We start from the raw sequence: 27,529 nt of genomic DNA on the forward strand, positions 1-27,529 counted from the left end.
ATTCTCAATTGAAAAACGTACAAGTACATCCCTTCCATTTGAAAGGAGTGTTTGGGGTGAGAAGGGCAAAGGTGATAGAACAGGTGTTGCATCTTCTACCTCTGAACCCCTGCTGAGATGCTTTTATAGCTTTTGAAATTCTTCCAAGCATTCATTATATCAGAAAATATCAACAGTGAACTTAATTGAAACTGTGGAGTAGGTGGTTATGTGCTTTTCTAATCTACACCAGAAGGTTTTTCAATCAAAGTAGTCCAGCAGACAGTGTCTTTTAACTTCCAGTGATAGGTTAAGCCTGTCTTTTCTTCAAGTTTAAAGAGCAGAGGATTCAAAATACTCAGATCACAATGCTTAAACACTTAAACTCAGAGCTTAAATGCATTTCAAGAGTGTTTACATCTACTCCATAAATTAATAATTCTCACACTACCGGCTAAGGACCTTGGAATAGCCAAAACAGTTTGAACTTACTGGTGAGTTCAAATGGCCCTGCTGAGTTCAAGGTTTCTGCCAGAACTCCATCGGGGGCCCTGCTGAGACTGCTAGGAGGCCTCATAAAGAAGATCATGACGGTCAAAGACAGTTAAGTCATAGATCGTAGTGCTGAGAGGGATCACAGAGCTTGGGGAGAGAGGTGGGGTGTGCTGAAACGTGGAGGCCTGGCGGGGAGGATCAAAGTGGGGGTGGATGGATGGTGGTGGTGACATCTTGGGGCGGCTTGCCCAGATACGCACAGGTCACCTCTGATTGATAAACACCTCTTCCTTCCTCTCTGGCCTGCCTGCCCCTGCCAGTGCTATATGGCAGTGGAGGTCAATTGAAGCCCTTCATTTGGTAGTTAAGACCTTAATATGCCTAAGAGCGGGTGTCTGTTGGGCTGGGCACCCAACATTTTTTTATGCCCCCCCCCTCCACTCCAAGATAAACATGCTGGATGGAGGGGGTGAAGTAAAATCCAGCCCTATGTTAATGTGCGGTGTAGTCTTGGAATGCTGTTTATTAAAATTTGCAGCAATTAACACTTTATTCTGCTTATTCTGTTTTGTAGGAGAGAAACCCTACAGATGCACCTGGGAAGGCTGTACATGGAAGTTTGCACGCTCTGATGAGCTGACGAGGCATTTCCGCAAGCACACAGGCGTAAAGCCTTTCAAATGCACGGACTGTGACCGGAGCTTTTCCCGCTCTGACCACCTTGCACTGCACCGCAGAAGACACTTGATGATGTGAAAGGTACTTTAAGGCCAGCTTCATGCCAGAGCTCTAGCTCCGCATCCATCCTATTATTCAGCATTGCTGAATTCTGACAGCACCTGCTGTAAGATGGCACCTGTGGATGCCAATTCAGAGGGAGAGAGAGCCCTCCCGCCCTCAAAAGACTGTGAAACTGTTCAAACCAGCTTTCCTTTTGATGTTAAGTACTGACTGCATTTATGTAATTTAAGCTGGGCCTGTCATTTCTGTCATAAATTTTTCTTCTTGATTATGTTAACACAGGGCAGAAAAAAAGCAGGCAGTCTCTTATTTGCAGCCCAAATCATGTTAAAAGGCATTTAAATCCTCATTAGCTCATGAAGGACTTAAGTTAAGGAAAAGCAAGGTAAAAGTAAAAGGTTGATGTTAATTACTGGTGGTGAAACTTTCAAAGAACAGAAAATTCACACTCGAGGTTGTGTCATTGTATTTTCCATTTAGTGTGAACAATTCATACAGTGGAAACTCTTGAAATTCTGACTGATTTTAATAGCTATCCTGTTTTATTGTATGATTTATCCAGTCAGTGGTTTATAGCTAGGATACATACACTTTGCTGACACAAATATTTTCCCACCCTTTCCCATGTATCAGCTCTGCACTCCTCCTGGAATTGTTGAGCAGATACATTTCACAAAAGAAAGGGGCCTTTGCCTCCTCTGCTAGTGATCATCCTGGGTTACACAGCTATGTTGTAAAACAGGTATTCCCGAAATAATAGATAAAATGGCTATTAGTTTTGATCCACTGTAAACAACTTCTCTCTTATTCAGGCATGTGGGTGGTTTTTGCTGAAGCAGCATTTTCTTTCCACTGACGAGATCAGCACAGTGATGGTATCTGTGTGGTCTCCGAACCTGTTGCTACTGTTTTTTTTCACCTTGACAATCCCGGTAATATTACAGTTTCTGCAACGACAGAGACAGAAGGCGCAACTGGTGCCCACACAGCCCCAACAAACACTGACTGAAATATCTTGGCAGCGACACCAGTGATGTGCCAGTAGTCTTAGCTGCTCAACTGTGAAAGTCTCTGCTTGTTACAACATGAAACAGTTCTGGAGTTGACTGGTATAAATAAAGAGCATAATGAACATTGAAACTTGGTCATTGAAAGCTAACTATGAATGTTTCTGTATTAATATACACAAATTCTTAAACTATTACTAATTGCCATGCTCATTTTCATTCAGTTTGATGAATTGTGAAGCCCGATGTACAGTTTAAGATGTCTACCGGGCACCTTGTTCTTCTGCTTTAATGCGTATAAATAGTTGCGGGTTAGGAGCATGGACTTGCAGCATTGAATGACTTGCTGCCAGGATGGGTTAGAGCTGCAGCTGTCTTGAGTTTGCAAATGTACGCCCCATCTGCCTTGCCCATGCTGTTTTTACTGCCCTGTGAGGTATTGTTTTGATTGTGTAATCTATTTATCTTGCGTGGTAGTCGTAGATTTAAAAAGAACCCAGCCAGACCAGCAAATCACATTTTAATTGGAGTACATGGGAATATTTCTCGAATGGTCAGCTTTTGTTGGTGTAAGAGTGATCTCTAGATTTTGTTAATAAATGATTAATGCTGATCAACAATCACCACGGACACATTTAATTTGACTTGCCGCTGTTTAACCCGAGTGTACTGATTTGGAGCCGAGACTTAAATATGGTGTTGCAGTTCTTTGGGGGATTTTAAATGATTAATTAATGGTTAATGAGTGAACAACTGTGCCACAGAAACGGTAAGGCTTTGCACCATTTCAGTAGGGAAATCTCATTCTTGCTGCCTCCTTGAAAACCCGCCATTCGTTCTATGCCCGTCATTTTGAAAATTTGAAATGGAGTGCGGTTGACCTCAATAGTCGAGGAAAGCTACTAGCTGGGAAAAATCATCATGAAGCCCAAGAATTGAATGAATCCACACAGAGTAAAACTGGCAGCATCCAAAGGAGATGAGTATCGTTATTCACTCTGTTGTTCATTTCCATTATTTTACTCAGCCAGTTTCCCCAATTATGCTGCCATTTGCTGTTTACATGGTAGCTTTGGGGAAAAAAAGGAATCGGCCTTTGTTTAAATGGTGCTAACAGTGAGATTACCTCTTAATGTAAAGAGAAAACTGAAGATGGAAATTGTACCTCCATTCCCATTCATAAGGGGTTGGATGTCCACTAATAAAAAGAACCGACTTGTAAAAAGGTGTAATTCCTGTAATAAATGTTGCATCTTTCAATCTCTTTGGATTCAATCTTTCGTAGGTGTAGATACAATTTACAACTGTGTGCTGTGATGCTGTGTCCGAGAATACAAAAAGAGCACCTTTGCATCATGTGATAGTCTGCGCTAAGAAGTTGTAGTCTTGTGTAGTACTCCTTTACTACAAAGTTCTTATTACACTGCTCTCTCTGGGACATATTGCGGGTTTAGCTCACTTGACTGGCAGCTGGTTCTTGATGCAGAGTGAGGCCAAAAGCATGAGTTCAATTCCTGTACCGGCTGAGGTTATCCATGAAGGCCCTGCCTTCTCAACCTTGACTCTCGCCTGAGGTGTGATGACCCTCAAGTTAAATCACCACCAGTCAGCTCTCCCCATGAAAGGGGAAAGCAGCCTATGGTCATCTGGCGACTTTACTTACTTACTTCACTACCGGGTAACTGTTCTGTGTCTCAGGCCACCTCCATGGGAGAGTTAAGTGTGAGCCTTTCACCCTTGCTTTCTGGAGGGAAATTGTGCTGGCCCAGGCTTACGCTACAGAGTCGAAGTACCCATTTGGATACTTTACAATGTTTTAAAGATGAATAAAATGAGAGCTATAAATTTTATTGTCTTATTTCTGTGTGAAATGTGTGACAAAAATGATTGAGCAAATTTTTTTTTCCAGATTTTATCAAGCTCTTTTGAGGGGAATTTAAAAAACAAAATTTAGAGTACCCAATTATTTTTTTTCCCAATTAAGGGACAAGTTATCATGGCCAATCCACCTAACCTGCAATTCTTTGGGTTGTGGGCGTGCAAACTCCACATGGACAGTAATCCAGGGCCGGGATTCGAACCTGGGTCTTCAGCGCTGCAGTCCCAGTGCTAATCACTGTGCCACATGCTGCCCTTCTGGAGGGGAATTTTTAACTTATGTCTGGCTGAATACTTGGCGGGTGGACACTTGCATTAAATCCCCCTTGGTTACAATTTTTAAAAGCTTAATTTTTTTTTCAGCCTCTTGCAGTGCCACCTGAGCCTCTCCCATTCATTCAAATCAGAGTCCCATTACATCAGAAGGATCTCAAAACTGTTTTAACATGGAAGAGAGTTAGAGTTTCAGCAGCAGTCCACTTGGTGACTGCATGAAAGAGTGAGCAAAGAGAATTTTGAAGGAAACTTTAAAACGTGCCTTTGTTGGGACGAGGAGGGAAGGAGGGCACAGGAGTCCGTTTTGGATAGTGTTGTTCTACGCCAAAAAGAGACCTAAAAAATAATCCAGCCCAACTGTCAGGTGTGTCTACCTAGAATAGGTGTTGTTAGATCCCGTGCGTATACAAATTTGATATCTCAGCAGACACTCAGTAGGCTCCGGATTTGTCATCAGTGACTTCTACCAAAAAATAAGATCTGTTTTAAAAAAAAAATCATTGCAGATCCTGGAGAAGCAGACGTGCTCTTCTGACTCCACAAATTTCTGATTGCACCCCCATCATTTCCAATCCAGCTTTTCATCCCATACATCGCAGCTGGAACCGGGTGCCGACGAGTTACTGCCTCTTTGGCTGAGAAGAAGATTGCCGCTGGCCACTGTAAGAATCTAGCTGCTGTTTCTCAGCGCTCGTTATTCAAACCCAATGAAAATGGAAGGCCGAAGCAATAATTGCCCTCAATATAAAAACTTCATAAAAGCTATACTTTGTACTTTCACTATTTCTGATTAAGCTCAAAAGAAGAGGTGAGTTTATGAAGTCAAAATGATGATTGGAACATATCCAAATAAAATGTGTTTTAAAAAATTTTGTCCATTGAATTGTAGCTTTTTTGAACATTTCCTTCTGTCCTCTTCACAATAGTATTCCCCCACGCCACTTCTTACCCCCCCCCCCCCACCCCTCACTGCCCAATATCAGTTACAAAAATGAAGTATCTTTGTACGAACTTGTGATTTATCCAAAATAATTTAAGTCATTCAAACCAGTCTTGCTTTGACGAAAGAATGTTTGTTTCATTGATGTTTTCAAAGGTACTTATCAATTGAGACAAAATGTTTGAAGCTGCTTCTTAGCCAGAATGGGCCTCAATGCCCATTCAGTCAAACCTACTTTAGATCAGCATGGTAGCACAGTGGGTAGCACTGTTGCTTCACAGCCCCAGGGTCCCAGGTTCGATTCCATGCTTGGGTCGCTGTCTGTGTGGAGTCTCACGTTCTCCCCGTGTCTGCGTGGGTCTCCTCCGGGTGCTACGGTTTCTTCCCACATTCCCGAAAGACATGCTGTTAGGTAATTTGGACATTCTGAATTCTCCCTCTGTGTACCTGAACAGGCACCGGAATGTGGCGACTAGGGGCTTTTCATGGTAACTTAATTGCAGTGTTAATGTAAGCCTACTTGTGACAATAAGGATTATTAAAAAAAGTCATCATCACGAATAGGTAAATACTGCATTCGAGTGAAAATTTTAAACAAGGTCCCATCTTGCCCTCTGGTGTGGATATGAATTCGCATTTTTTAGTGGCTTGACCATTATTTATCCTTCCATCAAGACACCTAAAGCAGAATATTTGATCCTGTAACAAATTGCTTTTTATGGGATGTAGCTGTGCACGAACTGGGTGCTGTATTTGAAAAATGAATGAAATGAAATGAAAATCGATTATTGTCACAAGTAGGCTTCAAATAAAGTTACTCTGAAAAGCCCCTAGTCGCCACATTCCGGCGCCTGTTTGAGGAGGCTGGTATGGGAGTTTGCCAACTTTACAACAGTAACTGAACTTTAATTTCATTATGTGGAAATGCCGGTGTTGGACTGGGGTGAGCACAGTAAGAAGTCTTACAACACCAGGTTAAAGTGCAACAGGTTTGTTTCGAATCACTAGCTTTCGCAGCACTGCTCCTTCCTCAGGTCCTGAGGAAGGAGCAGTGCTTCGAAAGCTAGTGATTCGAAACAAACCTGTTGGGATTTAATTTCATTGGCTGTGAAGGATTTTGGGATGCCATGAAGGGTGCTACATAAATGAAAGTAATTTGTTCCTTTGCAAGATGTTCACATTAATCCAACAGTAAGTTAAGCAAGAAGAATCTGTCTCTTTTGAAATAACTTGGCAACTATTAAATAAAATAATTCTGAACAGTGTATTGATCGAGGTGAGAGGGACCTCAATAGGTTTTGTTGAGGGCCATAATGATGAACTTGAGTCCAAACAAGATTCGTTTTTCCCATTGTGCAAATGACATAGGCATTTTTAAATGTAATTAATCTGTCTGTTTCACCTTTTCCATCATCTTCAGTCTGCCACAGGTGGTGTGTGGTAAATTACAAGGGTAGCAGGTAATCTTCAGCTGTGCTATAATGAACCAGAAATGTGAGAAACAAAGGGGGAGCATCATACATGGATTGTGTGGAAGCAATTGAGTGTTCATTAGTTCGGCCCTATTGTGTGGCCTTATTTTGTATTCTCTTCCAGACCATGAGCTACGTTTGACTGGTGATGTGATTTTGCACTCTCCATTCCCCACTGCATCCATGCTGAGCAATAATAATTGCAGCAGTTGATCCTTGTTAGTATAATTTAGAATTTATTTCACAGGTCTTAAAATCCCAAAGCCTTCCCCAAACTTGTAACTCAATATCCATCCCTTGCTCTCTCTTCTCTCTCCACTCATTCTTCCTCCCCCCCCCCCCCCTTCCTCCAGTTCTCAGCTCTATTCACTTGGCTAGTTTCTGACTGATTCTGGCTCAGCTTGGCAGTGGCTGCTGTTGGTGGTGGATAGATGACTTCTATTGTCCGGCTGTGGTTGACTGAAGGTTGCTAGTGGATGGGTCACTTCTAGTGGCCTCCTGCTGCTGTTTCCTGGCTAGCTTTGGCCAGTTTCTAGTCCATGTATGTGTGATAGTAATACAGGTGGATGGGCTGTTAACGCACTAGCTATTTGGCTAATCATGCTTCTCTACACTCAGCTGCTCACCAGATGAAATCATTGAGTTATCAGGTAAATATATTTGTGTGTTTTGACTTTGCATGGAGTCGTGCTACAATTTAAAAGTCCTTCAGTGGTTGTGAAGCATTTTGTGCCATTGTAAGGTTCGGAAGGATTCTATATGAAAGCATGTGATTTATTCCTTTACTCTTCAAGATGTTCACATAAAGCCAAAGTATTTTCAGCCAAGTATTTATGTGTATACATGTATGACAAAATGTATGACGCCAAAACCCTCATGGCACTTAGAGTCACAAGACAAAGCTTTCTGACAATGGACATGTATCCAGACTCCCCTAATAATTACTTCTTCCTTCCTGTGATATTGTACACCCAATTTAAAATTGTTACCACACCACCGTTTGCAATTATTTTAATATCGAATTTGACCCATGCTCCTGAAATAAGTGAGAAAAGCTACAGAGAAATACAAAGTAAGGACATTGGGCGTCATTCTCCGACGCCCCGCCGGGTCGGAGAACCGCCGGGGGCTGGCGTGAATCCCGCCCCTGCCGGTTGCCGAAGTCTCCGGCACCGGATATTCGGCGGGGGGCGGGAATCGGGCCGCGCCTGTTGGCGGGCCCCCCCCGCTGGATTCTCCGGCCCGGATGGGCCGAAGTCCCGCCGATAAATTGCCTGTCCCGCCGGCGTGGATTAAACCACCTTTTGAACGGCGGGACAAGGCGGTGTGGGCAGGCTCCGGGGTCCTGAGGGGGGCGCGGGGCGATCTGGCCCCGGGGGGTGCCCCCACGGTAGCCTGGCCCGCGATCGGGGCCCACCGATCCGCAGGCGGGCATGTGCCGTGGGGGCACTCTTTCCCTTCCGCCTCCGCCACGGCCTCCACCATGGCGGAGGCGAAAGAGACTCACTCCACTGCGCATGCGTGGGAAACTGTCAGCGGCTGTTGACGCTCCCGCGCATGCGCCGCCCGGAGATGTAATTTCCGCGCCAGCAGGCGGGGCAACAAAGGCCGTTTCCGCCAGCTGGCGGGGCGGAAATTCCTCCGGCGCCAGCCTAGCCCCTCAATGTTGGGGCTCGGCCCCCACATTCCGCACCTTTGGGGCGGCGCGATGCCCGTCTGGCGCCGTTTTTGGACGTCAGTCGGCGGACATCGCGCCGTTTCGGGAGAATTTCGCCCCTGAATCCAAATGTTAACTTGGGGCTGTAATTATCTGAAACAGTCTTTGTATTTACTGATGTTGACGTTTTGAGCTGTCCAGCGAAGTTGGCTATCATCCTCTTAGCTTTGATGTAAGTTGCTGAGCTTCTAAAGCAGTTGATTAATATGCAATTCAATTTATTTGATGGGTTATTGACCAACTGAACATTATTGACAGTTTTATCATTCTGAATCTGTGCCTGTGACTAGTAAACACTGAAGTTTGAAAAATATACACTTTGGTCTGAAATAAGATTGAAAACCACCAATGCTCCCAGCAACAAACTTTAACTGGATTACTTCTGCCAGATTGTCAGCTCGAATTTCGGTAGTACTATATAGAAATCATGATTCGCAATATTAGTAGATGAATAGCTAATACATTTGTAAGAAATTTTGATGGTTTAATTTTATCAGTAACTAGGAACATTACACCACTTGCAGCATTTCATGTTTTGGAATTCCCAAGACTCTGAAAGCTGAAATTAGCTTGCTGAAAATGTTGATATAAATTGCAGTGAATCCTACTTGTGCTGATTTTTCTTTTAGGATATGCCTGGATTCTAGGTTACTCCTCTCAAAAGGACTGAAGATCCAACCCAATGACTTAATAACCTTCGACCAATTCACTCATTCCCATCACTGACATTGAAGGCAGTTTTTTGCCTGATGTATTCCAATGGACCATAAAACTCTGTGATTAAATTTATATTGGACAGTAAAAGCTTTAACGGGACATTAATGCTCTGTGAACAATGTGAAAAAGGTTACGGTTTTTATATGTGAGTGGTGCCTTGTCTTTGTTTTCTCGTTTAAAAAGTTAACACTTCAAAAAAAATGTTATACTGTGAACCTTGAGACTGGTGCATATTTTGATAGGAGTGAATTGGTGATTCCTGTTTCTATTTAGCACCTGGAATCCAAATTGCATTTATCCATGGTTGTAAATTTTGATCCTCCATGTGTTAGGGGGGGGGGGGGGGGGGGGGGGGAAGGATAGGTGTCCAGGCGCCATACAACTTCAGGAGTTGAACTGTCACACGTTGGTCTAGTACAGTTTAGAAAATGTAATTTTGACTGGTATTGCCGACTTGAACAGAGCTTTTAACTTCCTGAATTTCAATGCAAGAAAGCCATTGGCAGCATCAGGACATGGTGTTAAAGTACAGAGAATTCTCTACACCTGGCTGTTGTGACAGCAACTGGGAAGAGACCAGGACGTCACATTTGGGAATGGAACTCACCTACTGATATCTGCTGGTAAGTGCACAAATGTAGTTGTTTAATGGGAACTAAATTGGGATAACTATCACATCCAGTGGTCTGGTAATAGTTGTTATCTGGCATTTAACACGTGCAACAGGCATGTAGACTGGGTATAGGGGTGTGACTGGCCACTGTGGAACTGTATTCCTATACGCTGTCTCCATGGCTGTTCTTTATGTCGACCTCTCTTGGGTAACAGCATGCTAAAATGATGAGCGTTTTGCATTGCGTTCTACCTCCGCAACCAAGTTGTTGCTACTTTACATCAGTTGGTAAATATTTCCCTTGTATATTTTTTTTCTTAACTTCTCCAGCTCCCTGTAATCTGAATTACTCTTGCCTGGGGGACAATTCCATGGCTACACAGAACTAACTTGTATTTTGTTCATATCATACTCATATTATTTACAGTGCAGAAGGAGGCCATTCGGTCCATCGAGTCTGCACCGGCCCTTGGAAAGAGCACCCTACCAAGCCCAAACCTTCACCCTATCCCCGTAACCCCACCCAACCTTTTTGGACATTCAGGGCAATTTAGCATGGCCATTCCACCTAACCTGCGCATCTTTGGACGTGTAGGCATTGTCTATGTGTAAGCTTTGACCATCAGTTTTTACTGCAAATCAACCTCTGAGCACTGAGATGGGCTCCGATCCTGTCCTTTCCTGTTCTGTCTATGGATAGCAATGAGGTAATGGGACCCTGAGCGACTTTCCTCACAAAGGAAACATAACCTGAGGGGAGCTGCTACAGAGAATGGCAGGGGAAGGGTAAGCAGCATGTTTTCTGAGCCATGCATGGCATGAGCCTCAACCTTAGGTCGCGTTTCCATTATTTAAGTCCAGTCAGCCCTGGCTGGCATCACCACCGGGCTGATAAAATTGGGAATGGCAGGCAACAGCTGCTGAGGACCCAAGAGAATATCCCTTGGGGTGAGGTAAATGGCTGGGGTTGGGTGAGGCCAGGCCCAATATTTTCCGTGAGTCTTCCTATTACATGAAGAAGTCGCCAAAAATGCAGAATCGTTCCTGGGTCTCTGAGGAGAGATCCTGCTTGATGCCAGATTTGTTGGGCACGATGGGTAATGTGCCTGAGTCACAGCCCCAGGTTAAATTCCCTTTAGTGATCATCAGACTTTGGAACATTTACAAAGTACCCGTCTGCCTCCTGAAACCTGAGATTAAGAATGGAATTGGCTTGAATGAGGAGGTAAGGATGCTGGCACCATTTGTAACCCCTTGCATACCCTGTTCAAATCGAGGTTGCAGAGATTTTCATGTGCTCGTCTCCGGTTGCCATGATTACTGAGCAGATTTGCTCATTTGGATATAATAATTATACAAAGAAGCTTTTTTCCCCCTAAATTTGTTTTGCTACAGTCCCCTGCAATTTTGTCTCATTTTTGCCAAATGGTGATCTCGCAGATGTTAAAAAGAACAATCGAGGACAACTGGACTTAAATATCACAAACACAGGAGAAGAAAACCCTTTTCCAGTTCTTTGCATTTTCACCAGCTTGGTTTAATTTAACACATACTTTTATTAAGTGTGTTATGGGCCAGGGTTCAGAGAATCCAAAGTGTATCATGGAGTTCACCTGACCCACAACTTTCAATAGATTGTGGTATGGGGAGCACACGGCTCACTCTACAGGTATAGTACAGCAGAAAATGGACCAGTGTTTTTTTTAAAACAAAACCATTTAGAAAAAAAATAAATCTTTATTCAAATTTTCAACAGATTTTCAACAAACGCCCCCCCCCCACAGAAAAAAGAAACAAGAACACAACCCGCAAGAATTATACATCGAATTTCCCCAAACTACCATAACCCCCATATAACAATAAAAACGCAAATAGGGAAACACTCCACCCTAACCCAAACGCCACCCCAAAAGAACTCCCCCCCCCCCCCCCCCCCCCCGGGTTGCTGCTGCTGCTGACCTCCTCCTAACGCTCCACGAGAAAGTCTAGGAACGGTTGCTGATGTGTTGGGTGTTCTGGATCCATGGAACACATACAGGTCACCAGCACTTGAAATAGTGCAACACTATTTTATTGAATCATTAACTGTTTAATCATACTCCGACTGTGGGTTAACACGACACTAGCTTTAACTAAAGACCTTTGCCTTGTCCTAACCAGTCGATGCACTCAGCACATGGTGAATGTCTGTGTTGCAGGCTGTGAGCTCTGTCCTCCTAGCTAGCTGCAGCTCGAATGAGCGGGAACTCTGATTCCCCCTGTCTTTATAGTGCGTGTGCTCTAACTGGTGATTGGCTGCGGTGTTGTGTGTGTTGATTGGTGCCACTGTGTGTCCATCAGTGTGTGTCTGCACCATGATATACTGGTTTATATTATGACAGTTGCCACCGCCTGAAGAACCCTTGCACAGACCCTCGCAAGGCAAACTTTATCCTCTCCAGCTTGATGAACCCTGCCATGTCATTAATCCAGGCTTCCACGCTAGGGGGCTTCACATCCTTCCACAGTAACAAAATCCTCCGCTGGGCTACCAGGGACGCAAAGGCCAGAATACCGGCCTCTTTCGCCTCCTGCACTCCCGGCTCGTCCGATACACCAAATAATGCTACCCCCCAGCTTGGCTTGACCCGGGCGTTCGCCACCTTGGACATAGTCCTCGCAAAACCCCTACAAAACCCAACGCCGGGCACGTCCAGAACATATGGCTGTGATTTGCTGGGCTCCCCAAGCACCACACACATCTGTACTCCACCCGAAAGAACCTACTCAACCTCGCCCCTGTCATATGCGCTCTGTGAACAACTTTAAACTATATCAGACTGAGCCTGGCGCAAGAGGAGGAAGAATTAACCCTACTCAGGGCATCAGCCCACAGACCCTCGTCTATCTCCTCCCTGAGCTCCTCCTCCCATTTGCCCTTTAGCTCCTCCACCGAGGTCTCCTCCTCTTCTTGCAGCTCCTGGTAAATCGCCGAGACCTTGCCTTCTCCAACCCATACCCCCGAGATCACCCTGTCCTGAATCCTGTGTGCTGGAAGCAGCGGGAATTCCCTCACCTGCCACCTCACGAACGCCCTCACTTGCATGTACCTGAAAGCGTTTCCCGGGGGTAGCCCAAACTTCTCCAGCGCCCCTAGGCTCGCAAACGTCCCATCAATGAACAGATCCCCCATTCTTTTAATCCCTGCCGATACCAGCTCAGAAACCCCCCATCCATCCTTCCCGGGATGAACCGATGGTTCTCTCGAATTGGGGACCAAACCAAGGCCCCCACCTCACCCCTATGACACCTCCACTGCCCCCAAATCTTCAGAGTCGCAGCTACCACCGGACTCATGGTGTACCTTGTCGGCGGGAGCGGCAACAGTGCCGTCACCAGCGCCTTCAGACCCGTGCCCACACAGGACGCCATCTCTAGCCTCTTCCACGCCGCCCCCTCCTCTTCCATTACCCACTTACGGATCATCGCCCCATTGGCTGCCCAGTAGTAGCCACATAGATTCGGCAACGCCAGCCCTCCTCTGCCCTGCTACACTCCAGGAAAACCCTTTTTACCCTCGGGATCTTATTCGCCTACACGAATCCCATGATGCTCCTGCTTACCCGTTTAAAAAAGGCCTAGGGGCACAGAATGGGAAGGCACTGAAATACAAAGAGAAACCTCGGAAGGACCGTCATTTTAACTGACTGCACCCTACCCGCCAGTGTGAGTGGCAACATATCGCATCTTTTAAAATCCTCCTCCATCTGCTCCACCAACCTAGTCAAATTGAGCTTATGCAGGGCCCCCCCCCCCCAACTCCTAGCTACTTGGATCCCCAGGTACAGAAAGCTCCTTTCCATCCTCTTCAGCGGAAGCTCATCTATTCCCCTTTCCTGGTCTCCTGGGTGCACCACAAAGAGCTCACGCTTCCCTATGTTAAGTTTATACCCCGAAAAGTCCCCAAACTCCCTAAGGATCCGCATGACCTCCGCCATCCGCTCCACTGAGTCCGCAACATACAATAACAGGTCATCAGCATACAGCGACACCCGGTATTCCTCTTTCCCCCCCCCCCCCCCCCCCGAACCAATCCCCTCCAGTTCGTGGACTCCCTCAATGCCATAGCCAGCGGCTCAATTGCCAGTGCAAACAACAAGGGGGACAGGGGACACCCCTGCCTCGTCCCCCGGTACACCCGAAAATACTCCGACCTCCGCCGGTTCGTAACCTTCGCCAGCAACTTCGCGTCGACATTGAGGAGCGAGATCGGCCTCTATGATCCACACTGTAATGGGTCCTTGTCCCGCTTCAAGATCAAAGAGATCAGCGCCCTGGACATTGTCGGGGGCAAGCCCCCCCCTCCCTCGCCTCATTGAAAGTCCTCACTAGCAGCGGGCCCACCAGGTCCGTGTACTTCCTATAAAATTCTACCGGGAACCCATCCGGCCCCGGGGCCTTCCCTGCCTGCATGCTCCCTAGTCCCTTAGCCAGCTCCTCAACAAAACAATGTTTATTCTATGAACTCAAGTTAACCTTTATAAAACAATCAGTGAACATCTTAGCAACCAGTAAATCAAATACATTCCCCAAAGAATGTATTTGACACTAAGTAACCTGTATGCTGTCCTTTTAATTTCCAAAAGACTTAACAAACCTTCCAACAGGAGCACATTAGGTTCACATTTAATACTGATATCATTTATAATTCTGAATTCACCAAATGATCCATAGATTGTCTTTGGATGGCAGAAATCAACCGTATAGCTTTTTTAAACTTCAGATTCAGCTCACTGAAAAACAGACGCACTCCAAGCTCTTTCTCAAACTGAAACTAAAAAGCAGAAGTAGAGCTCAGCTCCATCCACATTCTGACATCACTCCAGTAACATGAGCAGCTCCATTTCTTAAAGGTACATTTCTTAAACACCCATTTCTTAAAGGGTTCTCTCACATGCCAAGTGTAGGTCAAAGTACACCAAGTTTTCACTTAAAAATCACTTGGAATTTTGCATTGAGTGCCACTGCATGCTGGTCCAGGTTATGTCAAGGCTTTGATCAAGTAAGTTGTCCGCACCCTTGTAGTACCCATTCATTCTTTGGGTTGTGGGGTGAAACCCACGCAGACACTGGAAGAATGTGCAAGCTCCACACGCACAGTGACCCAGGGCCGGGATTCAAACCCAGGTCCTCAGCGCCGTAGGCAGCAATGCTTGCCACGTGCCGCCCGTAGTACCCATTCATGCTGCTAATACATTTAATAGCTCCGGTAAATTGGCTAACATTTTGTATTTATTTTATTTACTTTTAAAAATTTAAATTTAGAGTACCCAATTCTTTTTTTCCAATTAAGGGGCAATTTAGCGTGGCCAATGCACCGACCCTGCACATCTTGGGTTGTGGGGGTGAGACCCACACAGACACTGGGAGAACGTACAAACTCCACACGGGCAGTGACCTGGGGACGGGATCGTACCTGGGTCCTCGGCGTCGTGAGGCAGCAGTGCTAACCACTGCGCCGTGCTGCCGCCTCGAACATTTTCTATTTCTGCAATATGTACTGATTTTAGGTTTATGATTGTGATGTATTTAGAGTAACACGATTGGCTCTTGTCACATGTATCGCAATGACATCTTCGGAGCATTTCGCGGGCTATTTGCGGAGTTCACCACTGTACCCTGTTTGAGCAGCACCTTGTAAATAAACCCCTTGCATTATGTTATACAAACGCTACATGCGGCACCTCTGATCCTTTCTCTTTGTGGCTACAACAAATAAGATAACTATATGCAATTTTAAATTTAGTTATTTATCCAGAGCTAATCCGTGATCCAGTCAGGACTGACAACTACTACCCATCAAACATATGTGGACTGGATAAATTCTTGTATCGTCGCATTTATTTTAATGAGTTCTGCCATTTTGGTCCGAGTTTGGATTTCTTAGTACTTGACTGAATTGGGTCAGGGCTGGGGGGAGAATTTTAGTGTAATTTGTACAACAGTATGAATCTCAAGCAGTTCTCCATAGGAAAATGAAGTGCTCCACCGGTTAAAGCATGGAGTTCAATCAAAATGCTTTTAGCATATATAAACCAAAGCCGTGAGTCTGAAAATGTGTAAATTCCATGTTTTCTTTACTGCTTCCCATGTCTAGAATTTAGAATTATAGAGTGGGATTTGCCGACCACCCCGCCGCGTGTTTTGCGGTGGCGGAAGCAGCCTGCCAGCGGGATTACCGACTATGTCGTTGTCAACGGAATTTCCCGGTGTCAGCACCCCTCGCAGACGGGAAACCCATGCGCCGGTGTGGGACTGAAATTTCCTGCCGGTGTGAACAGCCGGTAAATCTCGCCCATAATTTAAAACAAAATTTGTCAAATCATTCAGAAAATATTTTGAGAGCTGAGATCAAGATCACAAAAGCAGGAATGTGACTGTGTAATACCAGGGTCTGAAGGTGGAGGGCATTATTTCAATAATTTGCAAACTGGAGCCTGCGATGATCACAGTCATTAGTTTTTTTAAAATATATATACCTTTGAGATAAATAAAGGTATTTTTTTTTTTTGTATCCACGTCAGCAAGCAGCCAAGACAGGATAACTTAATTGGGAAAGTGTCCCTGAGGGTGCTAGCATTGGGCAGACTTGTTCTGAAATCTGCTGACGTTACTCTGAAGGAACATTTACAGAACTTTAAAAATATCTGCTCATGAATTGTGGGCGGCAGTGACGAGGCCTTATTTTTTTACCAAGCCCTGAAAAGATGATAATGGAACCTCTTGAACCACTGCAATTATAGAGTCCGACTAGCTCTCATGGTAGTGTCCAGATGTTCCAGGACTTTCACCCAGCAACAAGGAAGGATCAGAGTATGTATCCCTCGAAGCAGGGCAAACTCATCTCGGCCAGTCATTGACTATTAGTCTGCTTTTCATCACCAGAAAAGTGATGTAAGATGTTGTCAGCATGTCCTATCAAGCAGCGACAGCAATAACCTCGCTCATTGAAATTCGGTTTGGGTGCCACCAGTACCACACTTTGATGACATAAACAAAAGACACTTTGACATAAAACAAAAGAATTGAGTTCAAGAGGTGAGGTGAGTGACTGGCCTTCACGTCAAGGCAGCATTTGACTGAGTGAGGCACCAAGGAGCCCTAGCAAAATTGAAGTTAATGGGAATTTTGAAAAATCTCCGTTGGTTGGAGTCATACCCAGCACAAAGGAAGATGGCCCGGGTTTTTGGAAGACAATCATCTCAGTTCCAAGACATCACTATCGGAATTCCTCAGGGTAGTTTCTTCGACCAAACGATTTTCAACATGCTTCATCAATGACCTCAGAAGTGGGGATGCTCATGGATGAATGCTCAATGTTTAGCACCATTCATGACTCATCAGATACTGAAGCAGTCCATGTCCATATGCAGCTCAACCTTGACAACATTCAGGTTTGGGCTGATAAATGGCAAGTAACATTCGTGTCACGTAAGTTCCAGGCAATGACCAGCTCCCAACAAGAGAGAATGTAATTGTTGAGAAAGTTATAGTAAGCATCTTTCTATTTGATTATCTGTATGGATATCTTTAGCAAGTGTGAGCATGCATGAGTGACATCATCAGTAGTGCGGGCTTCAATATTCGCCACGAGGAGCTTGTATATAGTTGTGTATAACTGCTGCTATTTTCTGAATCCATACTATTATTTTGATAATTTCATAAGTAAAGATTAAACTTTCCGTGTTCAACTACATTTTTGTGGTCAGGACCACACTAACCATCTCCCTCGATATTCAATGGCATTGTTATCACTGAATCCCCCTATCAACATTCTGGGGGTTATCATTGATTAGAAATTGAATAGGACTAGCCATATTAATACAATGGCTGTAAGACCAGGTCAGAGATTGAGAATTCTGAGACAAGTAACTCGCCTCCTGACACCCCAAAACCTGCCCACCATTACAAAGCACATGCCAGGAGTGTGATGGAATACTCTCCCCTTGCTTGGATGAGTGCAGCCCCAACAACATTCAAGAAACTTGACACTATCCAGGACAGAGGAGCTCGTATGATTGACACTCCATCCACCATCTTAAACATTCACTCCTACCACCAGCAATGCATAATGACGGCAGTGTGTACCGTCTACAAGGTGGACTGTAGCAACTCACCAAGGCTGCATGGTAGCATAGTGGTTAGCACAATTGCTTCACAGCTCCAGAGTCACAGGTTCGATTCCCGGCTTGGGTCACTGTCTGTGCAGAGTCTGCACATTCTCCCTATGTGCGTGGGTTTCCTCCGGGTGCTCTGGTTTCCTCCCACAGTCCAAAGATGTGCAGGTTAGGTGGATTAGCTATGCTAAATTGCCCTTAAGTGCCCAAAATTGCCCTTATTGTTAGGTGGGGTTACTGGGTTATGGGGATAGGGTGGAGGTGTGGGCTTGGGTAGGGTGCTCTTTCCAAGAGCCGGTGCAGACTCGATGGGCCGAATGGCCTCCTTTTGCACTGTAAATTCTATGAAATCTAAGGCTCCTTCGCCAACACCTTCCAAACGACAACCTCTACCACTTAGAAGGGTGAAGGCTGCAGATACATAGGAACACCACCTTCAAGCCAAATACTTAACTATATTGCCGTTCCTCCACTGGATCAAAATCCTGGAATTCACTATCAGCATTGTGAGTGTACCGCCAGATGACCGCAGTGGTTCAAGAAGACAGCTCACCACCACCTTCTCAAGGGTAACTAGGGATGGGCAACAAATACTGACCTAGCCAGTGAGACCCACATCCCTTGAAAGAAATAAAAAAAGGAATATTGGTGTTTTGATGCAAGATCATGGACCTGAAACATTGGGGCGGAAATTAACAGAAACATTTCTAAGTTTATTTGTGGCGGGTTTTGCAGGGAGCTTCCTGCCGGCCAGTTGCCCACCACTATCAAACGACACTTAATCTTTTTTTTGGCCCTGGGGAGTTTCTCTCTTGTTTAGCCCACACGAGGCAGGATTTACTGACCACCTCACCGTGTGTTTTTCGACGGCAGAGGCAGCTCGCCAGCAGGATCTACTGGTCCTCCCATTGTCAATGGGATTCCCGGTGGCTGCACCCCTCATTGCTGGGAAACCCGTACACCAGGGTGGGACCGGAATCGCTCACCAGCGTGAACAGTCGGTAAATCCCGCCACAGAATTTATTTTAGCACTGGCGAGCCGGACTCCGAGATCAGGCTGCCATTTTGAAAGGGTGCCCTGACCTCTAATTGAGCTTGTGGGCCCTCCACACTCCTCGCGCATGGACAATGTCAACCCCCCACACACCTGGGTGAGAAGGGTGGGGGGGTTGACATTGTCGAGGACACCCCACAATAGGGTCCCTGGTGGACCCCCACCGCTCAACCACCACAACCTCCCAAAGTTCCCTACTCACATGCCCTGCATCCCCCACCCTTCAAACCCCTCCCCCAACCACCTTTGTTTTCTGGGCATGGCCCCCCCTCGGGGCCCTAACCCTTGGCAGTGCCACCCTGGCATGACACCCTGGCACTGCTGCCAGCTTAACAGTGCCACCTGGGCACTTTGGTAGTGCCAGGGTGGGAGTGCCAAGGTGCCAGCTGGGCAGTGCGAAGGTGCCCAGGGCCCTGGTGAAGGACCAAGGGGCCACCTGCCCTATCCCTGGCACCCCAGGGTCTTCCAATGGACCAGGTCTGTGGACCAGTACTGAACAGCGCCCGGCTGAGGCCTCGCTTGGGAGGCTGGTAGATCCCAGGTAAGCCTAAAGAGGTTAAACCTACTTAGGCACACGCTGTTTAGTCATGGGCAGGATTCTGCATTTGGCGCTTCACGGGACTTGCGTTTGTCCCGGGAGGCGTAAAGGCTTCTGGGAAACTGCGCGAGGCCCCTCCCAGCATTTACCAGCCATGTTGCGCTCTCACCCGAACGCAACGAGGCCAGTTGGTCACGCCCATTGACTCTTTTTCTCTCTCCACAGCTGCTGCCAGATCTGCTGAGCATTTCTAGCATTTTCTATTTTTATTTCCGATTTCCAGCATCACTCTTCTTTTGCATTAAGTGTTTCCTTTGTGGCAGGTGGGGAGAGGGCAAACACTAATCTGGTTTAGCAGCTGTTGGCCAGTACAGTCAGTGTCATATCCATTGAGCCACTCCTGGGCCTGAATTTTCATGCAGACGGAAATGCCATCAGACCCTTGAATCAGGAGGTCATGGAAAATGGGGGCTGGTTATAGAGCGCATGTGGGTGGTTCCTTGAGGAGCTGCCCTTAGAAATCAGCAGCTGACTCCACTCGTATAATCTTGGTGAGGTAGGTGGCTGAAACCGAAATTGGGAGACCATACTTGGTAGGAGCAGATCTAAACCTTGTGGATTCATCTGGATAGCTAGGGTACCCATTTGGGGAGGTAGGTACTCTTGTGGATATGGTCCCAGAGCACCTTTGGGACAAGAACGGCACCCTTGGGAATGGTAAGGCACCCTTTGGTGTATCCCTGGCATCCTGTGCTGAAGGCACCAATTAGCAGAGGGCCAAACTGGAAAGCATGTCCTTCAAGACTTTTTATTTATCTTTTAAAATAAAATTTAGAGTGCCCAATTCATTTTTTTCCAATTAAGGGGCAATTTAGTGTGGCCAATCCAACTAACCTACATATCTTTTGGGTTGTGTGGGTGAAACACAGGGAGAATGTGCAAACTCCACACCGACAGTGACTCAGTCGGGATTGAACCTGGGATTTTGGCACTATGAGCCACCATGCTGCCCTTGTCCTTCATGACTTGGCCAGATTAGTCACTGGCATTACCAAGCAACTCCAGTCCATTAATGTACCGTACCCAAAGTATATTCTGTTCCTTTTCCTTCCACAGTGTTTGCTCCAAACTGTGCATTGGCTGAGAAGGGGGGGGGGGGCTGCATTGGAGGTGATAATTAGCAGGAAATGTCCTGCTTTTTTGACCTTGTGGAGACTTCATGGGGTTTGATATATTATAGAGGAGTGCTCCCAAGAGACTGTGTGCCACTATGTCCCTACCTCTGGCGGCTGTGTCCTGCTGTTGAAAGAAGACGTATACGAGAGATGGTGATGGAAAAATTGAGGATTTTTGTTTTAACTCCTGTGGGGCAGTTCTCCGGCCTTGTACTTTGTTGGGCTAATAAGGCTGCGAAAGGACCATCACAACACCCTGATTAACGCAACAAACTGAAATCAAATTCGAGGTATTCTATGACTTTTGGTGAACTTTAAAAAGGAAAGTTAAGTGTGATTTCTTTATTGTCACCCACCTGCAGTTCAGTTTTATACATGGAGACAACCTAAGCTCCAGAGAGAACGATGAATAATTATGCAAAAACAGTAACCACATAAATCAGTGTGCAATCCGGTCATCTGTCATCATGTTTTCTTCCGGGAAGAACACGTGCCCAGCTTTGGATCTTTTAAATTGTTGAACTCTTGTTAAATTGCGTTATTTATGTTGTGAATTGTCAGTGATCTTTATTGCCTTCCAAAGTTTCCAAAACAAAATTACTTTTGCATCTCCACAGCAACAAGAGGTTGCATGCATAGAAAAGGGCTTATCATTGACTAAAGGTCAGGATATGATAAAGTGAGAATAAAAATTCAGTGTGGTTTGCTCTTAAATTGTTTCATGGCACCGTGAGTGCGACAAGTGGGTTACAAATTGCTGTAATCCTTTCAGCATTACCGATTAGGACCTCTCGAATTGAATTCATACTGTGTAACCATTTGTAAAATAATACCTGTAACACTATCGCAAACGTTAAGTAACAAAAGTTGTCACCCTTTCTGTTATTTTTAGATTGTCTTGGAAGATGCTTGGGTGTCTTACTCTTACATCCTTTTCCTCAAGCCAGCGTACTTTTATTTACATAATTAACTATCTACAAGATTACAGAATGCTAGGACAGAGCTACTGTTCCTCTCCGAATTTTCTCATTCTGCTTTCTTTGAGCGACATAGCTACTGAGCATATGTATTTGGAGTTAATGTTAGTGTTAGAGTTAATCCTTTACATGCTTGTGCTGAATACTTTCTTGCCCTGGAGCATTGTCCAGTTATTCTCCATTTCATTCGGTTGCATGGGCTATCACCCAGCCGCAAAACAGGTTGATATCTCTTATTTATGGCTCCTTATCATCCACCTGCATTCCCATGGTTTATTCCTTGCTTCCTTTTTGACTTGGCACAACTTGCAGTATAGTTTATAGGGCCGGGTAGCATTGTTTTTTCACTGAATGAGGAATGCATAGGCTTGGAGAGGTGAGTTAAAATTCCCCAAAGCAGCTAAGGAACTTAAGGTTGGTTGATTAATTAAAAATAAAAAAACATTTAGAATAGAAATCTACTATCAGTAATTGTGATCACGAACCTACAGGATTGTCATAAAAGCCTAACTGGTTCATTTAATGTCCATTAGGAAAGGAGATCTGCTGTTATTATGCAGCTCCCTCCTGTGTGATTCTAGACTCTCTACAATGTGGTTGATGATTAACTGCCCTCTGAAATAATCTCATGAGCCACAAGTTGTATCAAGACAGCTAGGAAACATTCACCATATGGCCGGCAGCAGTTCGGGATGTGGCTCATCATCTTCTTACAGGCAATTAAGGATGGGCAATAAATGCTGGCCCAGGCAGTGGTGCTCACGTCCTGCAAACAAATGAAAAATATAAGTGTAGAAGGCAGAGGAAACAGTCAAATGAGTTTGATGTGTTTAATAATTTATTTCAATGCTACTGAATATGGCAGATGAGCTGAGGGCAGAGATGGACACTTGGAAATATGATTTCATAGCTATTACTGAAACGTGACTTGAATACCTCTATAAAGTCTGCTCTCAGCCTTCTTTTCTCCAAGGAAAACAGATCCAACTTCTCCAATCTATCCTCATAACTACAGTTCTTTATCCCTGGAGTCATTCTTGTGAACCTCCTCTGTACTCTTTCCAATGCCTTCACATCCATCCACAGGTATGGCAGCCAGAGCAATCAAACATTCACCTTGGTGAAATAAAAACAGAAAATGGTCAGGTCTGGCAGCATCTGTGAAGTGAGAAACAGTTTCAGGTCAAGAACCTTTGTTCCGAATGCTGATCCTGAGAAAATGCAGAAAGCTTGGGAAACCTGTGCGCTGGGTGTTGAAATCATATTGCAGAGTTAGATTCTCGGTTAATTAGCTTTTTCTATAATTTCCTGACTTTCCCAACAGCTGGACAGAGGTTCCCCCTTGCCTGCAAGCCCACCCAGATCAAAGCCAGAAGTGGGAGGGTTCCTGACCCAATGCCACTTTTCAATTAGTTAACCGTGCAGCTGCATTCGAGCCCACCTCCATGTGGCACTAAGAATTCTGCCCACCATGCTCCCACAAATGAAAAGGTTGCAACTCCCAAATCTGGGGTCCTCTTGGATGTCAAAGATCTTACAGGGTAATTAAGGCAATAAAGGGGAGCTTTTGTCAGAAGCTACTGAGAGCTCAATAATGAGAAAGCTTGGAGGAGTACAGAAATTGCAGGGATAAAATTAAAAAGGAACTTAGGAAAGCAAAGCGAGAGCATGAAAAAATATTGGGTGCAGTCTACCAGCCTTGTTGCGCCCGACCAACTCTGGAGCTGACAAGGCCAGTAAATCTCGCGAGATGCCGCTTTAGCTCACTTGGCTAGACAGCTGGTTCTGATGCAGAGCAAGGCCAGCAGCACAGGTTCAATTCCCGCACCGGCTGAGGCTATTCATGAAGACCCCACCTTCTCAATCTTGTTTCCTCGCCTGAGGTGTGGTAATCCTGTGGTTGAACCACTACCAATCAACTCTTCCCCGCAAAGGGGAAAGCAGCCGATGGTCATCTGGGACTATGCGACTTTACCTTACATGGAACTGTTCCACATTTCTGACTGTAGCTCAAAGTTGGAGACATTTGGACAATGTCCCGAGGAACAGGGGAACTGCCTAATGGAATGTGAAACTTCCTGGGCAATTCTCAGATAGGTCAGCACATCAGGATTTCTCCAGGGTCCAAACATGAATCCTCAGTCAAATGTCCGGTCTCTGACAATCTGGAGACCTGAAGATTTGCCCCAGGTTTTTCGGGTTGGTGGTTCTATTCCAATGAAAGGTAATTGAATTGAAATGTTAACTTTCTCCACAGATGCTGTCTGACCTGTGACTATTTCTAGTTTTTTCTGTTTGTGTTTTATCTGTTATTGGATCAGTGACTGTTTCAGAAACTGGCACATTTAGAGTTATGTTCTTAGAAAGAACAAAGGTGCTGTGTGTAAATAATTCCGGATACGTAACTATCAACAAGCTAACTCCCAGTGACTAAGCATTCAGTACTGTAAACAAATGTCTTTTTACTGTTCCGTTTCTCACTGGGCTGTCTTATTAAATCTCCTTGCGCCAAAGGCATTTTATGCTGCATTTACCAGATGTTACAGCCGATCGACTCCCCAAAGTCAGCGGCGGATTTACAACGAAACACATCATGCCTCGGCACAAGCCCCCCCGAACCACAGGGGCCCCAAAATGATGAGGGAATTTTTATGAACCCCTTCCAAAATTTACTTGTCAATCACTCTGCTGAGCCAATCAAAGAGGAGGGGGCAGCTCTTTCTGGACACACCCCTTGATTGGAACTACATTACCCTTGTGGCGCAGTGAGGAGAGGTAGAGACAAAGCACTGCTCTGTCTGATGGGAATTGTGATTGTGACATGCATGGCAGTTAGCAGCCAGCATTCGGAAGTTTGAATTTGAGAAAGCACGGGCCCAGCAGTTGTTATGTGGGTGGGACTGGAATTGCTGGTGCACTCCTCTAAGTCCCAGGCCCAGGTGATGAGAATCAGGATTGCAACTGATTAGCCCCTATTTCCCTGCCACCCCCCCCCCCCCCCCCCATTCCTGCATCCCTCTGCCTCATCCCGGCATCCCATTCACCCTGTATCTCCCCACCCCATCCTCCCCTCCATCGCGTGAGGGGAATGCAGGTGTGAGGGGGATGCAGGCGTGAGAGGGATGCAATCGTGAGGGGGCGCAGGCGTGACCTCACCCCTTACCTCACTCCCGCATCCCCATTCCTCGCCTCCTGTTACCCTCCTGCACCCCCTTCCCGCATCCCCTCCCTCACTCGCGCAGCATTCTCCCTCCCGCATTTCCCCCTTCCTCACTCCCGCATTCCCCCTTCCTCACTCCCGCATTCCCCCTTCCTCACTCCCGCATTCCCCCTTCCTCACTCCCGCATTCCCCCTTCCTCACTCCCGCATTCCCCCTTCCTCACTCCCGCATTCACCCTTCCTCACTCCCGCATTCCCCCTTCCTCACTTCCTCCTTCCTCACCCCCGCATTCCCCCTCCCTCACTCCCGCATTCCCCCTCCCTCACTCCCGCATTCTCCCTCCCTCACTCCCGCATTCCCCCTCCCGCATTCCCCCTTCCTCACTCCCGCATTCCCCCTTCCTCACTCCCGCATTCCCCCTTCCTCACTCCCGCATTCCCCCTCCCTCACTCCCGCATTCCCCCTCCCTCACTCCCGCATTCCCCCTCCCTCACTCCCGCATTCCCCCTCCCTCACTCCCGCATTCCCCCTTCCTCACTCCCGCATTTCCCCTTCCTCACTTTCACATTCCCCTTCCCTTACTCCCACATTCTCCCTCACTCCCGCATTCCCCCTCTCACCCCGGCAATTCCCTCACCCCGCATCCCCATCCCTCGTCTCCAAATCCTTCACCCCATCCCCTCCCTCTCTCACCCCTCACTCACCCCCTGATCCATCCTCCTTCAACTTCCCCATTTCCCCCGCCTTCAGACCTTTACCCCGTCCTCTACCCCCCAGTAGGAAAACACTGATTGTGTGGCAGTGAGAGTGCATGTGTGTGGGGGACCCATTTGTATCTAAGCTCCTTCAGGAATGAGCCAATGCTGACTAGCCTCCGCTTGGGGAGGTGCAGCCTGGCATTGTGATGGAGTTGGCTACTGGCAGTGTTCAAGGAGTGGAGTCATCACCATAGGTTGTGGTGTACAGGAGTGCACCACCAGCTCACGGGGAGAGAGAGGTCCCTTCTGCAGATAGGTTCCTCACCCTACTACTGAGGCGAGACATAGTCAGTCCACTTTAAGCCTGCATTTCCCCCAGAAAGAACAATGTATTCTGCTTTTTGATTAATGTATTTTCATCCTTTGTGTTATCGCAAACAGGAGTGATTCAGGCAATCATCTTGATTAAAGAATCTCAGCACTGTGACCTCTTTATGCTTCCCAACCTAATAAATATTTTTTAAGGATCAAGACTTTGGTCACATAAATCCAAATTCTCCAACAATATAGTTTATTTAACGCCACAAGTTTTGTCAATCACTTCATTAACCTCAATACCTAAAATTAGCTATATATATTCTGCAACAATGATGAGAAATTAAGGTGTATTACATTATCCAAAAGGTACATTTTTTTTTCTTTAATCTTATGGGATGTGGGCATCGCAGGCAAGACCAGCATTTGTTGCTCGTCCCTAACAGCCTTCGAGCCGAGTGGCATTTTAAGAGGCAACTACATTGCTGTGGATTTGGAGTCACATGTAGGCCAGGCCAAGTAAGGACAGCAGACTTTCTTCCCTAAAGAACATTAGCGAACCAGATGAGTAAAGATAGCAGGGAAAATATGGCAGGGGAAAGATTGTTTAGGGTGCAGGCAGGGATTCCCTTCCCTACGCAACATGTTGGGAAGTAATGGATTTAATCGGGAGCAGTACTTTCTGATTTCCATACAGGAGCAGTAGAATTTCACAGCATAGATGGAAGTTATTTGACCCATCATTGTCACCACACAGCTCTCAGAAAGAACTGTTCACGTCATTCTGTTCCCAATTCTTCTCTTTTTAAAAACAATTCAGATATGAAATGTAATGTATGACGGGAGACTATTCCTGGCACTGTTTCTGGTGGGAACATTCCGTATCCTAACAACACCTTAATTCATATCAATAGTCATTCTATCATATTTCATTTGGTTGAGAAAAATATTGCTGCAGACAATCGGGTACCGGCTGTAAGAATGGGTTTATTTTTCAGGTATAGAGGAAAGTTTCAGAAATGGAGATTGAGATATGCTGGTTGATAGAAATAGGTTATAGAGAAGAAAAATGAAGTTCCTTACGTAAATAGTCAGACAGAAGCGTCAAAAATAAATATTGCACAAGTATAAAACCTTGGCAAGATTGCATATAAAGTTTCAGAGAGGGAGAGACTGCAAGGGACGGGGAGGATGAGATTGTGTGAGGGACGAGGGGGGGAAGAGAATGTGTGCGGGGCGGGGGGAAGGGAATGTGTGAGGGGTGGGGGTAAGAATGTGTGAGGGGTGGGGGAAGAGAATGTGTGCGGGGTGGGGAGGAAGAGAATGTGTGAGGGGCGGTCGGGAGAAGAGAATGTGTGAGGGGCGGGGGGGAAGAGAATGTGTGAGGGGCAGGGGGAAGGGAATGTGTGTGGTGGGGAGGAAGGGAATGTGAGGGATGGGGAGGAAGGGAATGGGTGGGGCGGGGGAAGAAAATGTGTGAGGGGTGGGGAGGAAGGGAATGTGTGAGGGGTGGGGAGGAAGAGAATGTGAGGGGTGGGGGAGGAGAATGTGTGAGGGGCAGGGGGGAAGAGAATGTGAGGGGTGGGGAGGAAGAGAATGTGTGAGGCAGGGGAGAAAAGA

General features: G+C 46.0%; 1 protein-coding gene and 2 long non-coding RNA genes across 14 annotated transcripts in view; 2 read left to right on the plus strand and 1 right to left on the minus strand.

Moving 5' to 3' along the window:
* Nucleotides 1-3,482, plus strand: part of LOC140421035 (Krueppel-like factor 12) — a 236,070-nt gene extending 232,588 nt beyond the window's left edge. For all 11 annotated transcript variants that reach the window (XM_072505336.1, XM_072505330.1, XM_072505333.1 and 8 more), the window contains one exon: nt 1,049-3,482. In XM_072505336.1, coding sequence (XP_072361437.1) covers nt 1,049-1,230 — 182 coding nt within the window. In that variant the 3' untranslated portion in view covers nt 1,231-3,482. The remainder of the gene's footprint in view (nt 1-1,048) is intronic.
* A 6,123-nt stretch (nt 3,483-9,605) lies between these two features.
* Nucleotides 9,606-27,529, plus strand: part of LOC140422766 (uncharacterized) — a 43,571-nt gene continuing 25,647 nt past the window's right edge. Inside the window, exon 1 of one of the 2 annotated variants that reach the window (XR_011947590.1) lies at nt 9,606-9,845. This is a non-coding gene — a long non-coding RNA (uncharacterized lncRNA). Of the gene's footprint in view, nt 9,846-20,940; nt 21,049-27,529 lie in introns of those variants that run through there. The other variant, XR_011947591.1, reaches the window with a different exon arrangement.
* Nucleotides 21,170-24,406, minus strand: LOC140422765 (uncharacterized). The gene is made up of 3 exons (XR_011947588.1): nt 24,270-24,406; nt 22,672-22,851; nt 21,170-22,501 (listed from the first exon to the last, which is right to left on the minus strand). It is a non-coding gene; the product is annotated as an uncharacterized lncRNA (long non-coding RNA).

This window comes from Scyliorhinus torazame, chromosome 5 (assembly GCF_047496885.1).
Source record: "Scyliorhinus torazame isolate Kashiwa2021f chromosome 5, sScyTor2.1, whole genome shotgun sequence".
Lineage (NCBI taxonomy): Eukaryota > Metazoa > Chordata > Chondrichthyes > Carcharhiniformes > Scyliorhinidae > Scyliorhinus > Scyliorhinus torazame.